Source organism: Elephas maximus, chromosome 22, assembly GCF_024166365.1.
Source record: "Elephas maximus indicus isolate mEleMax1 chromosome 22, mEleMax1 primary haplotype, whole genome shotgun sequence".
NCBI classification, from domain to species: domain Eukaryota; kingdom Metazoa; phylum Chordata; class Mammalia; order Proboscidea; family Elephantidae; genus Elephas; species Elephas maximus.
The window spans coordinates 16801888-16817009 of record NC_064840.1 but is presented as its reverse complement, the minus strand read 5'-3'; the positions used below and the strand labels follow the sequence as shown (position 1 = coordinate 16817009).

The window sequence follows — 15122 nt, the reverse complement described above, 5'->3', positions numbered from 1 at the left end:
CAAAGGATGTTGGCTCTCCCTTCCTGAATCCAGACAGCCCTGCCAGGGTTACAGTGGGCTGAGTTTCTGGGTCCTTCTCTAGACTTATCCATCCTCAACCATGCAAGAGCTCAGAACAAGTTCTTCTTACACCTGGGGTTCTCCCTAGTTTGTCCCCTTTTCCTCAGTATCTGTTGGCAGGTTCTCCTGGTAGCAGAGAACGAGACCATGGGGTTCTTCAAGGCTCATTCTACCAGTTGCTGTTGTTGTTAGTGGTTATAGAATCCCTTTCTGACTCATGGAGACTCCATACACAGCGGGGCTAAATGCTGCCCAGTCCTGTACCCATCCCTATGATTGACTGCAGATCAGATGGTTGTGATCCACAGGGTTTTCGCTTGTCACTTTTTGGAAGTAGATCACCAGGCTTTTCTTCCTAGTCCCTCTTAGTCGGGAAGCTCTGCTGAAACGTGTTCAGCATCACAGCAACATGCAAGCCTCCACTGATAGATGGGTGGTGGCTGTGTATGACATGTGTTGGCCAGGAATTGAATCCAGGCCTCCTGCATGGAAGGTGAAAATTCTACCACACAGCCACCACTGCCCCCACCCAGGAGCAAAAAGGGGTTAATAACAACCTCTTAGATGAAATCATAACAACATAATACTTAACTGACATTTACTAGTATTTACTCTGTGCCAGGCTTTGCCATATTAACTTATCTAATCCCCATAACATCTATTCTGTGTATTTCCTTTCTACATTTTAACACCTCTGAAACTGGAACACACCTTATAATTGCTAGCAGATTATGGTTTATTTGCTAGAGTTTTTCTTTCTTACTGGCACAGACATACACACATACACACAATTATGATGGGTCTTATAATTGAAGTTTTCTTGGATTAGATAAAATAGGATGTGCCCATTTTACAGATGTACAAACGGAGGCACAGAGGCGCTGATTTGCCTAAGGTCACACAACCTACTAAGTGGCAAAGTTGGGGTTTGAATCCACATAGTTTGCTTAAGAATCAGCTCTTTCAATCCCTAGCTAGGATGTGAGCAAAGCACCCAGCATGGTCCCTGGCAATTTTTGGATCTGTCCAAACTGGGGATGCTTCTTTTCTCTCTGGACATTTAATCACGACAAGGTGGAAACTTCAGGGCATCAGGAGAGAGGCTTGTGAAGTTTAAAAGATTCTAAACCTTTCTCCTTTCTACCAGCAGCAATCTCTGTGTTTATATTCTGGAACGTGGAGGGGAGTGTTCTAGGCACCCCTTCTTTTTAGCCCTTTGCAAGGCAGAGATTGTGGCTCTATGATACACATGACCTGCTCCTCCTTCCACCATGGCCAATCCCATTAGGCTTCTCTTTTGCTTCCTTGGGAAACAAAGAGAAATGGGGCTCTCTAAACAGATAAGGAGCCCAACCTAAGGGCAAGCTAGAAGAATTCCTAAACAAAAGACCTTCAAGCAGAGGATTTGCATGTATTATTCATTCTCCCTCAGTGGAAAAAAATACATGAAGATATAACACAAGGCAGAGTGCTGTTGTAACAGTGGTTACGATAGAGCAAACTCCATCCCATGAAAAGGAAAAATGGCTAGCTGCAGAGGGCTTCAGGACTTTTGGGGGGTTTTTCCGAGGGTCACCCATTATACTAGCACACAACCAGTTAAAACCAGTTGGCCACCAAGTCGATTCCAACTTGTGGTGACACCATGTGTGTCAGAGTAGAGCTGTGGTGCACAGGGTTTTCAAGGGCTGATTTTTCAGAAGCAGATTGCCAGACCTTTCTCCTGAGGTGCCTGGGGGTAGACTCAAACCTCCAACCTTCTGGTTAGTGATCGAGGGTGTTAACTGTCTGTACCACCCAGAGACTCCACACTAGAACACAGTAGACTCTTAATCAGTAATGTCACCATGCAGCCCAGTGTGGCCGCACCTTCCTCCTCTGAGATGCTGGGTCACACCACGTTGGACCCTTCCCAGATGCCTAGTATTTTGTTATTTTGTGTGTGTGTCATCCCCCCAACAAACCGAAGCCAGCGATTGTGCCGCTCACCTTCTTTCTATATCTCCCATGCCATGGCACTGAACATGATCAACGCTTTTCACTGCTTGATTGGCATAGTGAAGTAGAGAGGGCTTGAATTCTAGAGCCAGACAGATGTGAGTTCAAATCCCCGCTCTGCTCCTTGCTGGCTGGGTGTCCTTGGCAAAGAGACCTGTCCTTACTCAGCCTCCTTGTTACCATCTATCTCATGAAGAGGTTATAGATCATACCTTGTAGGACTGTATTAGGCTCTGAAATATCACATGTAAAGACTTTAGCTCAGAACCTGGCACATTGTGAATATTCCACACGTGTCAACCAGGGGCGGATTATCCAATAAACAAGGTAAGCATGATACTTACCTTGCTTACCAGATCATCTGTAGTGAACAATTGCACATTTGTTCACCACATCAAAGATTCTGCTGCTAGGTATAGCTGGCATCTGTCTCTCTCCCAACCCCACAGCACCTTCCTACAGAATCAAAGCTTCTTTTTAACTTTACAATCCCTGACAGGGGTGAATGACCCAGTAAACAAGGTAAGCACGGGCTTACTTGTGTTTACCAGATCATCTGTAGTGAACAGCTTCACATGGGTTTCATCAAAGATGTGCTGAAACCCCTGTGAAACTGTTCATTATAGACACTCTGGTAAGCCAGGTAAGCACCGTGCTTCCTTGCTTATCGGATAATCCACCTCTGGTGTCAGCTGTCACCATCATTACCATGACTGCAGTTATTAATTTGATTTGCACCAAAAGTCGATCCTAATCTCTACATATTTTCTGTGGCTTGTCACTTTCTAGTTAGCCTGGTTTAGGTTAATCAATAATTTACTGTAGCTCTATTAAGTCAAAATTCCTTAAGGCATGATCCTTTGAATGTCTGTCAGGGATACCCTGGGGGTCTTTGTCGTTATTTCCTAGAAAGTGGGGCAGGGGCAGTAGGATTTCTAGGAGGCATTTGTGCCTGAGGTCTTAGTTTATCCAACAGTTCCCAGGAAGCTTTCTTCCCATACTCTGATCTCTTTTTCTGATTTCTAAGATGGAGACGATCGTTCCAACCTCTGTATCTTCCTCCACTCTTCATCCTTCTACCAAAGAAGGAAAAACTTTTTATTGCATGTACCTGTGCGAGCGCGCATGCGCACATACACGGATCCTGAGTTCGTTAGCTGTCTCTTCTCTGTGCTCCCACAAACCCTATGATACTTCCCGAGCATATCATGAATCACCCTGCAGTATAATTATCTGTTTCCTGTCTCTTTCACTCTTCATCTCCCCACACTAGACTGTGAGCTTTTTCCCTCTTTTTTTTTTTTAATTCTTGTAAAAATATAAGTAACATAACATTTGTCAATTTACTGTTTTTCATGTGTACCGTTTAGTGACATCAATTACGTGAATCATGTTAGGCAACCATCACCAATATCATTTGCCAAATTTCCCATGACCATATACAGAAATTCACTGCTTCCCAAACAATGACTCCCCATTTTCCCCTCCTTCCCATCCCTGGCAACCACTAATAAACTTAAGACTGTATACATTTTCCTGTCTAGATATTTCTTATGAGTGAGATCATACAAAGTTTGTCCTTTTGTGATTGACTTACTTCACTCAGCATAATGCTTTCAGGGTTCAGATATGTTGTAGCATGTATCAGGACTTCATTTCTCTTTTTGGCTGAGTAATATTTCATTGTACGTATATATAACATTTTGTTTATCCATTCATCTTTTTATGGACATTTAGGTTGTTTCCACCTTTCGGCAGCTCCGAATAGTGCAGCATTGAATATTGGTGTACATATGCCTCTTTGCATTACTGCTTTCAAGTCTCTTGGGTATATGCCTAGGAGTGGAATCGCTGTGTCTTATGGTATTCTATTAACTTTTTGAAGAACCACCAAACTGTTTTCCACAATGGCTGTAGATTGTGAGTTTTCTGAAGGCAAGTCTTCCGTTTTTTACAAGTACAGGTGTTTAGTAGGCAATAGAGGTTGAGTATTTGTGAAATTAATGAAATAATATAACTAGGGTCTTGGGAGTGTTTACTATTTGTCAGGCACTATTCTAGGAACCTCTGGCATAAATTAACTCATCTAATGCTCATGGCAGATCCATGAGGAAGTACTATGATATTGCCATTTTGCAGATGGAAACATTGAGGCAGAAAAGTTATGCGGCTTGCCCAATATCACAGAGCTTATAAGAGGCAGATCCTGGGCTTGAACCCAGGCTGTTTGAGTCTACCGCCCATGCTGTCCCACTAATCCTTGCTTCTGAAACATCAGCCTTACTCCTTGCTCTCTTTGCTCATCTCTCATGTGCTAGAAGTTCAGTCCCAGAGGGGGCTGCTCAGGATTGAACTCACTTCTATGTATCACGTTAAGATGAAAGGGATGCACATAGAGGACCAAGCAATGAGGGGCACATAAAAACGTGTCCATTGTCAGAAAAGACAGGCAGGAGGAGGTAATCCAAAATGGCAGCATAGTCAGATGCCTCATAACATTCCCCTTACAACAAAGACCTGAGAAAACAAATGAATTAGATGTAGATGACAACTTTGGAACCTTGAGCATAAAGGCAAGACCGAAGAATTGAACCAAGGGCCAAGTGGAAGGAGATTGTACAAAAACAGCAAACATGGAAAATTTTGGATCACTGGGGCCTTGCCAGCCAAACCTGCACAGCGTGACCATACTGAGACAAAGCGGACAGTGTTCCCAGCTGATGTCCTCATCCCCTGATGCAATCAAGCAGGAGTGACTCTGCACCCACGTCCAGAGCCAGGCACAAGTGCTCCCTGCACTATGAAAGTTACGTGCACTCACCTTACCTACCAAGTCCACCCCAGCACCCCATGCCAGAGAACTGCAGATCTGTGGTGCCCCTCCTAAACCCTTCATCTTCCCTCTGTGCTCAATTGCGGTCTGGTGATACCCACCACTGTCCTGCCCCCTGAGCTGGGGGCCCATGGACTAGCAGCACCCAATCCTTCACTCAGCCACTCACACCAGGGACCCACAGACAGGTGGTACCTGCCTCTCCACCCAGCCACTGGCACTGGGAGTCCGTCTGTGGAATGGCAGCGTCCACTTTTCTACCTAGCCACTCAGGCTAGGGGCCTATGGAGGTGTGGTATCCTCTCTTCCACCCACCCAACCATGCCAGGGGTCTGTGATCCACTGGCGCCCATTTCTCTTGCCCAGCCAGCTGTGCCAGAAGCCCACCTACTTTCTTCCACCCACCTGCACTGAAGCCCGTGGTCTGGTGGTGGCCCCTCTTCTACCCACCCACTCATGCTGGGGGCCAGTGGACAAGCAGCACCTGCTCCTGAGCCTAACCACCTGAGCTGGGGCCTGCAGACTGGCAATGTCTACCTCTCTACCTCCCTGCTGGCACTGGGGCCTGGGGACCAGTGGCATCCCCTCTTCTACCCAGACAATTGTGCTAGAGACCTGAGGACTAGCAGTACCTGCTCCTTCACCCGGCCACCCATATTAGGGGCCCATGGACTGGTGATACTTGCTGCTCTGCATAGCCACTGGCACCAGCAATACACAAACTGGTGGCACCCATTCCAACACCCAGCCAATGCCCTGGGGGCCTGCAGACCAGCCGTGCCTCCTACTTCCTCCAGCCACTTGCACCAGGGACACAAGGACTGGCAGTGCATCGTGCCCCAGCTAGCAACCAACAGTGCATGCACATAACACCCAACCCAACAACCAGTGAGAACTGTCACTGCACCCACACCCAGGTGACAGGCCGGACAGACATCACCTTATCAGCAATCCAGCTACATCCTCAGCCACCCCATAAAACCAGCCAACAGAGACCCACTTTCACATATGCAGCTCTGCCCGCACCTAACTGGAGACGCGTGGTGGGAGCTCCAGTGCAGCCAGACTACCAACCACAGTAGCAAGCATGCCCCACCTGCTCAGATATATCAAAGCAAAAAATCAGGGGATGCAGAAAACAAACATACAGTAAATAAATAACTGTAATAACACCTGAATGCCTTGGGAAAACAGCAAACAATATTAAATCACATAAAGAAGCAGGACAAGACGTTGCAGCAAGTGACTAAAATAAAGAACCAGAAAGCCTTCTGGAGGAAGAGATGATAATGGAACTACCTGATAAGGAATTTGAAAGACTAATATATAGGGTTCTCCAGGAGATCAAGAAAGAAATTAAGGAAAATACAGACAAAATCAAGGAAAACAGAGACAAAGCAATAGAAGAATTAAGGAAAACCATGTAAGAACAAAACAACAAAATAAACAATTAGAAACCATACAAAAACAGCAGTTAGAAATCCCAAAGATTAACAATAAGATTTCAGAAATAAACAACTCAATGGAAGGATATAGGAGCAGAATCAATCAATGGAAGACAGAATCAGCAAAATAGAGGGCAAAACCCTTGACACTAGTTTGTTTGAGGAAAAAGAGAGTCCTTTGGACACAAAATGAAGAACATCAGCCAGCAACCTGAGATTAGGACACAGGAAAGCATCAGCCAGATACCAGCCCAGATAAAGAATTCTCAAAGATAAAACAAACCTAAAAGACTGAAAACAGAACCATGAACATCCATCTATAAATGATGATAGTGTCAAAATAAAAAGGAAGAATAAATGATGTAGTTATGGAACTTTCATATGGAGAGAAACTCAAGGCGATATGAAGAATTAAAAGATTGATTTAAACTTAGAAGATAAATTTAAAGATAACCACACACAAAAAAACTTACTCATCAAAATAATAAGAAAAACAAAGCCTGAGTAAGCACAAAATTAACAACAATGAAAGAAATGGAAAAAAAAATCCACAAACAAACAAACAAAAAAACTCAGCACAGAAAATTAAGCAGAACAAAGAAATTGTCAACACCACAAAAAACAAAACAAAAAAACACAACCAAATGACAGCAGTACACTCACACCTTTTGATAATCACACTGAATGTCAATGGCTGAAATGCACAAGTGAAGAAACAGAGTGGCAGAATGGATTAAAAAAAAAAGAACTATCAATATGCTGTCTACAAGAGACATGCTTTTTTTTTTTAATTATCTGTTTTATTTTTTACGGCAACGGGTTTATTTTATTTTTTTAAGTATTTTTTTAAACTGTGCTTCTGTGCGTTAAGTGAAAGTTTACTGTTCAAGTTAGTTTTTCATACAAAAATTTATACACACATTGTTATGTGACCCTAGTTGCTGTCCCTATAATGTGACAGCACACTCCTTCTTAACACCCTGGATTTCCCGTGTCCATTCAACTAGTTCCTGTCCCTTTTTTCCTTCTCATCTCGCCTCCAAACAGGAGCTGCCCATTTAGTCTCATGTATCTACTTGAGTTAAGAAGCAGTCTCTTCACGAGTATCATTTTGTCTTATAGTCAGTCTAATCTTTGTTTGAAGAATTGGCTTTGGGAATGGTTTCAGTTCTGGGCTAACAGAGTCCAGTGGCCGTATCTTCCAGGGTCCTTTCAGTCTCAGACCATTAAGTCTGGTCTTTTTTGGTGAACTTGAGTTCTGTACCCTACTTCTCTCCTGCTCTGTCAGGGACTGTCTGTTGAGTTCGCTGTCAGGGTGGTCATTGGTGGTAGCTGGGCACCATCTAGTTCTTCTGGTCTGAGGATGATGGGGTCTCTGGTTTATGTGGCCTTTTCTGTGTCTTGGGATCATATTTTCCTTGTGTCTTTGGTGTTCTTCATTCTCCTTTGCTCCAGGTGGGTTGGACCAATTGATGCATCTTAAATGGCTGAAGAAACACACTTTAGACACAAAGGTATAAATAAACTAAAACTCAAAGGATGGAAAAAAATGTATCAAGCAAACAATAACCAAAACTGAGCAAGAGTGGCTATATTAATCTCTGATAAAAGAGACTTTAAGGCAAATCCGCCATAAAAAATAAGGAAGGACACTTTTTAATGATTAAAGGGTCAATCCAGCAAGAGCCACAATAACCACCTATATACCCAATGCCAGTACTACAAAATACATGAATTCTAACAGCACTGAAAAGAGAAATAGATAGTTCCACAATAATAGTAGGAGACATTAACACACCACTTTCACTGAAAGACAGAACAACTAGAAAGAAACTCAACAAAATGCAGAAAATCTAAATGCCCCAATCAACCAACTCAACCTCATAAACATATACAGAACACTCCATCCAACAGGAGCAAAGTATACATTCTTTTCTAACACATATAGATCATTCTCCAGAATAGGCCACATCTTTGGCCACAAAGCAACCCTCAGTAAATTTATAACCATAGAAATCATACAAAACATCTTGTCTGATCAGAATGCTATTAAGATAGAAATCAATAACAGGATAAGCAACAGAAAAAACAAAACAAATGTATGGAAACTGAATAGCACCTTGGTAAAATCCACTGGGTAATAGAAGAAATCAAAGATGCGATAAAAATTCCTGGAATCAAATGAGAATGAAAACACAGCATACCAAAACTTTGGGGACACTGCAAAAGCAGTGCTCAGAAGTCAATTTATAGCAATAAATATACACACCAAAAAGAAAAAAGGGCCAAAATCAAAACATTCACCCTACAACTCAAACAAATAGAATGATAGCAGCAAAAGATGCCCACAGTTACCAGAAGAAAGGAAATAACAAAGATCAGAGCAGAAATAAATGAAATAGAGAACAGAAGAACAAGAGAAAGAATCAACAAGACCAAAACTGAATCTTTGAAAGTATCAATAAATCAACTGGCCAAACTGACAAAAGAAAGCTAGAAGAAGAAGCAAATAACTCAAATAAGAAATGAGATGGGTGACATAACAGCAAAACCAAGTGAAATAAAAAAGGATCATAACAAAATACTATGAAAAATTGTACTCCAAAAATTTGAAAGCCTAGAAGAAATGGGCAGATTTCTAGAAACACATTACCTACCTAAACTAACATAAGCTGAGGTAGAAAAACTGAACAAACCCAGTACAAGAGATTGAAAAGATAATGAAAAACACTTCCAACAACAACAAAAAGCCTTGGCCAAGATGGTTTTATTAGAGAGTTCTACCAGACTTTCAGAGAAAAGCTCATACCGGTACTACTCAATCTATTTCAGAGCATAGAACAGGAAGGAATGCTCCTGAATTAATTCTGTGAAGTCAGCATAATTCTGATACTAAAGCCAAGCAGAGACACCATTAAAAAACAAACAAACTACAGGCCAATATCCCTCATGAAAATATATGCTATAAAAACAGCTTGGAGGTAGTCTCACCTCTTCCAACCCCACTAGGGGGAAGGAGAATCAAGATCAACAGCCCTAGGCTGATTCCCATGAGACGGTCAGAGACGCCTCCTCTCTTCACCATCTTTACTAATTCTGGCACCAACCATCCCTCCCACAACACTCTCTACTGGGTTCAATAATTCATTGCAATGGCCACACAGAACGCACAGACCATACTCACAACCATGGGGTTTATTAGGGAAGTAACAGTTACAATTCAGGCTCAAGAATACTCAGGATATAGTTCTTCCATCAGAATTGCCTCTCCCCAGCTGTGCTTGTAGGCAGGCCTCTCCCTGGCCCTCAATCTCTGCTCAGGGATACTCAGCTTTCTGTGTAGGCTGGAAAGTCCACTGTGCCATCTCCTGCTGCCATGTGTCTGCTGCTGGGTCTCTCCTGCTGGTCTCTCCTTCGTTGGTGGTGGCAGGCTCCCCCTCTCTGCCTGGAATTGGCTCTTTTTTAAGGCAAAACTGACCAATCCCCGTGGTGGGCCACAATTATCTTATTTGCACAGCCGTACCCAGTCAACTGTGTGGGAGTCATAAGACCATGGCTAGAAAGGCCACACACAAAAGTAATTAATTGCATGCAAAAATTCTCAACAAAATTCTAGCCAATAGAATTCAACAGCTTATCAAAAAAAATAATATATCATGACCAAGTAGGATTCATGTCAGGTATGGAAGGATGGTTCACCATTAAATAAATCAATCAATGTAATCTACCACATATATAAAAGAATCGTGTGATCATCCCAATCAACGCAGAAAAGACATTTGATAAAGTTCAATACCCATTCCTGATTTAAAAAAAAAAAAACTTTCAGCAAAATAGGAATAGAAAAGAAATTCCTCAGTATGATAAAGCACATTTATACAAAACCAACAACCAATGTTATTCTCAATGGGAAGAGACTGAAAGTATTCCCTCTGAGAATGGGAACCAGACAAGAATGCCCTTTATCACTACTCTTATTCAACATTGTACTGGAAGTCCTACCTAGATCAATAATGCAAGTAAAGGAAATAACGCACATCCGAATTGGAAAGGAAGAAGCAAAACTATCCTTATTCACAGATGATATGATCCTATATGTAGAAAATCTCAAAGATTCCTTAAGAAAGCTGCTGGAACTCATAGAAGGATTTAGCAAAGTAGCAGGATACAAGACCAATGTAAAAAATCATTGGATTCCTCTACACCAACAAAGAGAACATCAAAAAGGAAATCAAGAAAACAATAACATTTACAGGAGCCCCCCAAAAGATAAAATACGTAGGAATAAATCTAACCAGGGATGTAAAAGACCTATACAAAGAAAACTACAAAACAGTACTGCAAGAAAGCAAAAAGACCTACATAAGTGGAAAGATATACCATGTTCACGGATAGGGAGACTTAACATTGTGAAAACATCAATCTACCTAAAGCACCCTATAGATAATAATGCAATCCCGATCCAAATTTCAACGGCATTCTTTAACAAGACGGAAAAACTAATCACCAACTTACATGGAAAGAAAAGAGGCCCCGGATAAGTAAAGTGTTATTGAAGAAGAACAAAGTAGGAAGCCTCACACTACCTGATCTCAGAACCTCTATATAACCACGGTAATAAAAACAGCCTGGTACTTGTACAATGACAGACATAGACTAGTGGAACAGAATTGAGAACCCAGACGCAAATCCAGCCACCTGTGGCAGCTGATCTTCGACAAAGGGCCAAAGTCCATTAAATGGGGAAGAGACAATCTTTAACAAATGATACTGGCAAAACTGGATGTCTATCTGTAGAAAAATGAAACAGGACTCATACCTCATACATACACAAAAACTAACTCAAAATGGGTCAAAGACCTAGTATAAAACCTAAAACTATAAAGATCATGGAAGAAAAAATAGGGGTAATGCTGTGGGTCCTAATATATGGCATAAATAGAATACCCATCATAACTAAAAATGCACAAACAACAGAAGATGAACTAGATAAAATTAAACACTTATGCTCATCAAAAGACTTCTCCAAAAGAGTAAAAAGAGAACCTACAAACTGGGAGAGAATTTTTGACTATGATATATCCCATAAGGGTCTAATCTCTAAAATTTATGGAAAACATCAACATCTCAACAACAGAAAGACAAACAATCCAGTAAAAAGTGGGCAAAGGATATGAACAAATGCTTCCAAAGAACACATTTAGGCAGCTGACAAACACATGCAGAAATTTGATCATTAGCCGTTAAAAAAAAAAAAAGCCGTTAGAGAGATGGAAATCAAAAGTATAATGAGATCCCATCTTACCCTGACAATAACGGCACTAGTTTTCTAAAAAAAAAAAAGCAGAAAATAACAAATGTTGGGTAAGTTGTGGGGAGAGTAGAACTCTTATGCACTGCTGGTGGGAATGTAAAATGGTGCAACCACTATGGAAAATGGTATGGTGCTTCCTTACAAAGCTAGAAATAGAAAGACCATTTGATCCAGCAATCCCACTCCTAGGTATATATCCTAAAGAAATAAGAGCCATGACAGAAATAGACATATGCACACCCATGTTCATTGCAGCATTATTCACAATAGCAAAAAGATGGAAACAACCTAAGTGCCCATCAACGAATGAGTAGATAAGCAAACTGTGATACATACACGCAATGCAATACTATGCAATGATAAAGAACAATGACAAATCTGTGAAGCATCTCACAACATAGGATGAATTTGAAGGACATTATGCTAGTGAAATAAGTCAGTCACAAAAGGGCAAATATTGTATGGGACCACTATTATAAAAAAAAAAAAAAAAAGGTTTACGCACAGAAAAAAAAAATTCTTTGATGGTTACCAGGGTGGGGGGGGAGGGGGAGGGACGGAATTACAAGCTAGGTAGAAAGGCACATGTTAATATTGGTGAAGGGAAAGGCAATACACATTATGGAGGAAGTCAATACAACACGACCAAGGCAAAGAAAAACACTGAGAGGAACGCAAGAATAAAGAGCAAAAAAAAAACTTTTTTTTTTTTTATAGTAATTTACTATAACATGGACAATCCTGCAACAATCGTATTAACAAATAATAGTTTTAGAATGGATACATAGGTAGATAGGTATGCTAAAGAGGTGTAGAGGGTGTAAGGGAGCACAATTAACAAATAATAGTTTTAGAATGGATACATAGGTAGGTAGGTATGCTAAAGAGGTGTAGAGGGTGTAAGGGAGCACACCCACTTGCAGATATAGGTTTGGTTGTGGATATTTCTATATTTATAATTGTAGGTGCTGCATGTATATTAATACAGACAATAGAGCACACAAGGGGCACAGTCATGGAAACTTCTTAGACATAACCAGACACCTCGCGGGATGAAATTTCTGGGCTCAAAGGCAGAGGACCATAGACTTGGGGCATCTGTGTCAATTGGCTCTGCATCGTACTTTGGTTAATAGCATCCGGGGTCTTAAAAGTTTGCGAGTGGCCATCTAAGATACAACTATTGGTCTCTTCCCATCCATAGCAAAGCAGAGTAAAGAAAACCAAAGACTGAAGGGAGCAACTAGTCTAAAGGCATAATGAACCACAGCCTACAAGACACCAAGACCAGAAGAATGACATGGTTCTTGGCTACCACTACTGACTGCTCTGACTGGGATCACAACAGAGGGTCCCATACAGAGTAGGAGAAAAATGTTGAACAAAAAATCAAATTCACAAAAAGTTGTGGCTTACTTGTGTCATTAAATACATACCGATTTTTCTTTGTCTTTCAAATCAACCAGAGTATCTCATGTCACATATATAAATTATCTAGTGTTGACTGTATACTAGACATCACGCTAAACAATTTCCGTATCTTACATCATTTAGTCTTCATACGATTTCTGCCTAGGTGATTTACTGTTCTTACTTCATTGTTGTTAGCTGCCTTTAGGTCAGCCCCCCAAATCATGGCGACTCCATGCGCAATGGGATCACACCGTTGTGATCCATGAGGTTTCGGTTAACTGAGTTTCAGAATTGCCAGGCTTTCTTAGTCTGGAAGCCCCACTGGAGCCTGTTCAGCATCATAGCAACATGCAGGCATCCACCGACAGACAAGTGGTAGCTGCACGTGAGGCGCACTGGCTGGGAATTGAACTGGGGTCACACACATGGAAGGTGGGAACTCTACCACTCAATCACCCATACCTTATAACCAAACTATTGCCCTCGAGTCAATTCTGACTCATAGCAACCTACAGGACAGAGTAGAACTGCCGCGCAGGGTTTCCAAGGAGCAGCTGGTGGATCTGAACTGCTGGCCTTTTGATTAGCAGCCTGAGCTCTTAACCACTGCGCTACCAGGGCTGTGCCTCACAGACACAAGTAAATAAAGGTTCAGGGGTCTGTTCAGTGTCACATAGCTAGTGAGTAGCAAAGCCAGGCTTCAGACAGCAAAGTTGGACACTCTGCAGCCTCTCCATAAAGACATGCACATCTCCGGATGTGCACATCTCCGGGCCCAGCAGATCTCTGACAATAATTTCTACCATGGCAAACCTACAATTCATCTTAATTTTTTTCTGATGTTCCACAGTGTCACTGCTGATTTATTCCATCATTTTGGAATTACTGGCTAATAGGATGGCCTGGCTCACCGTTCTGCCTGGCGTTTTCATTCTCTACGAGAAACCAGCCATTGATAACAACAGGGCTGTGTCTCGACAATTTAATTACAGGCTGACTCTCTTCTCTTCCCCTCTCCCTGGTTGGTCTGGTTGCTAATTCCTGTTTCACTTGTTCTTAGAAATGTGATTGGTTTCGGCAGAGAGAAAAGACTTACCGATGTTGGGTGATCTGAGGCATAAAAGAGCCGCAGGGCCCCCGAGTTTGGGGAGCTCTGGGTCTTCTTGGTGGCTGGTACCTTGGTCATCTTGGAAATCTTTCTGGCTGGGCCTGTGTCCCCAAGGGAAGGGTTTATCCAGAGCCTTCTTAGTCTGCCGCCACTGGTGTAAGACGCTCCAGCAATTTCTCCCTGTCTCCCAACTCCCAGCGACTCAGACCCCAAAGGGATTTCTGTCCAAGAGGTACTGGGAAAGCTAATCGTTTGGATCTTCCACAAACAGGAAAAGGAAGTCCGGGCAAGGTGGAATCCAGGAAGTTTGCAATTACTTTTTAGAAAGTTACAAACTTTTATGAGCTTCCCCCCCTTTCTCTCTTATAAATAAAAATCGAATATGAACTAAAAAAATAAAACTCCACTGACAAAGTGTGGGGGGCTCCATGGAGGGGCCCCCGGAGCCCTATCCTCCAGCCTCTCCCAAAGAACCTGAACTGAGGCAGCCCCAGCACCCGGCTTTGCTGGCGGCTGCAGGGAGTGAAGGCTGCCAGTAACTGCGCGGCTGGGGCCAACAGTTGCCTAGCAACAGGACGCTGTGGAGGGCTTCCTCATTGGCTGGGATTGGTGGGGGTGGGGTCACGAGCTCGCCCAGAGAAAGTGACTGGCGCGAGCGGGCGGGCGGCCGGGGAGCCAAGTTTGCCAAACTCTGATTTCCCATCCCAGGCCTGAAGACCCCTATGCTTTCTCCCCGCCCAGCTACAAGCTTCTCCCTCCTTTCATACGGTTTGGTGCCTCCTGCTGCTTCTTCAGGAGCCCTGGTGGTGCAGTGGTTAAAGCGCTGGATTGCTAACCAAAAGGCGTTTTGAAACCGGCAGCAGCTCAGAGGAAGAAAGATGTATGTGGCAGTCTGCTTTCTTAAAAGATTTACAGCCTTGGAAATCCTATGGGGTAGTTCTGTTCTGTCCT

The 15122-nt window shown here is 42.5% G+C and overlaps 1 protein-coding gene across 7 annotated transcripts in view; it reads right to left on the bottom strand.

The window, feature by feature from the left end:
* CCDC60 (coiled-coil domain containing 60) overlaps positions 1 to 14693 on the bottom strand; it is a 227873-nt gene extending 213180 nt beyond the window's left edge. For all 7 annotated transcript variants that reach the window (XM_049865444.1, XM_049865448.1, XM_049865447.1 and 4 more), the window contains exon 1: positions 14160 to 14693. In XM_049865444.1, coding sequence (XP_049721401.1) covers positions 14160 to 14249 — 90 coding nt within the window. In that variant the 5' untranslated portion in view covers positions 14250 to 14693. The remainder of the gene's footprint in view (positions 1 to 14159) is intronic.
* Positions 14694 to 15122: the final 429 nt, after the last annotated feature.